Raw genomic sequence first — 1,177 nt, 5'->3', positions numbered from 1 at the left:
TCCTGGCCTCCAGCTGCCTCTGCCGGCAGGACTTGGCAGGTTCAGGCAGCCTGCGGACCTCGCGCGGGAAGGACGTGAGCACCTGGATGGCCCCGCTGCCCACCTTGGCGTTTTGGTTCTCCTCACTGCCAAACTCATCCGTGCTGGACATCTTGTAGAGGGGCAGGACGTGCAGCTGCTCATCCTCGGGGATTTTGCCCACCACGCGATTGTCTTCCTTGGTCAGTGTGCAGACCTGAGGGGGTGGGTGCTGTCAGCGGGGTGCTGAGGGATGTGGTCTGTGCTGGATGGGCCAAACCTCCTCCTTATTCCCCCATCAACATGAATCCACACCAGCCTGGCATTCCCTCCGCTCTGGTCCCCAGTTGCCATATGGAAATCTCCCGTGGGTTGGACAAAAGCAAATGCTGGTCCCTGTTAGCACCTGAGTCTGGCTGGGGTGGTTTCAGCACTCACAGACCTGAGGTGTCATTTGAGGTGTCACACCAAGGACCTGGAGCCAGGCAGGGAGGACAGAATATGCTGAGCTGGAAGGGACCCACAAGGATAATCAAGTCCAACTCAGCCCTGCACAGGACACCCCCAAAATCCCACCACGTGCCTGAGACTGTTGTCCAAACACTCCTTGAACTCCTTCAGGCTTGGTGCTGTGACCACTGCCCTGGGGTAGGACAACTGGGGACCCAGTGGCTCAGAAAGGAGCATCCCAAACTGGGGTGGGAGCACCCCAACCCCCCCCCATGCCTGCTTACCACCGTGCAGCCGTTGTAGAGGTTGTGCTGGTCCTTGTGAGCGTGGGCACAGAAGTCCATACACGCCGTCACCCCTGAGAACGGCCTCCCCTCCTTCAGGCCCAGCCGGCAGTCGATCGCTACGTCCTCGTTGGTGACCTGGTGGAAGGAGGAGAGGGCTCTGGTTATCCAGAATCTCCCAAACACCACCACTTGGCACCCATTGGTGTTGCCAGGGGGACAAGGGGGTGGCAGTACCTGGTTTTGGTAGGCTTGTGGCGCCAGCCTCTTGTAAAGCGGGGCAACCTCGGTGGCCAAGTCCTGAAAGCTTCTCCGGAGCAGCTCTTCCTGTGGCAGGGAAAGCAGGAGGATGTCACCCAGGGGTTTTGGAATGGAATCACGGACAGAGCCTACAGACACCACACAGCACCCAACCCTTCCCACCA

The 1,177-nt window shown here is 59.5% G+C and overlaps 1 protein-coding gene across 1 annotated transcript in view; it reads right to left on the bottom strand.

Moving 5' to 3' along the window:
- The window catches only part of TET3 (tet methylcytosine dioxygenase 3), a 30,450-nt gene that overhangs the window by 8,420 nt on the left and 20,853 nt on the right, over positions 1-1,177 (bottom strand). The window contains exons 6-8 of the mRNA XM_029964562.1: positions 990-1,079; positions 753-890; positions 8-235 (exon numbers count right to left, since the gene is read on the bottom strand). Coding sequence (XP_029820422.1) covers positions 8-235; positions 753-890; positions 990-1,079 — 456 coding nt within the window. The remainder of the gene's footprint in view (positions 1-7; positions 236-752; positions 891-989; positions 1,080-1,177) is intronic.

Source organism: Manacus vitellinus, unplaced genomic scaffold (assembly GCF_001715985.3).
Source record: "Manacus vitellinus isolate BGI_N305 unplaced genomic scaffold, ASM171598v3 scaffold_74_pilon, whole genome shotgun sequence".
Taxonomy (NCBI): domain Eukaryota; kingdom Metazoa; phylum Chordata; class Aves; order Passeriformes; family Pipridae; genus Manacus; species Manacus vitellinus.
The sequence above is the reverse complement of the archived record's forward strand: the minus strand, read 5'-3'. Positions and strand labels throughout refer to the sequence as shown.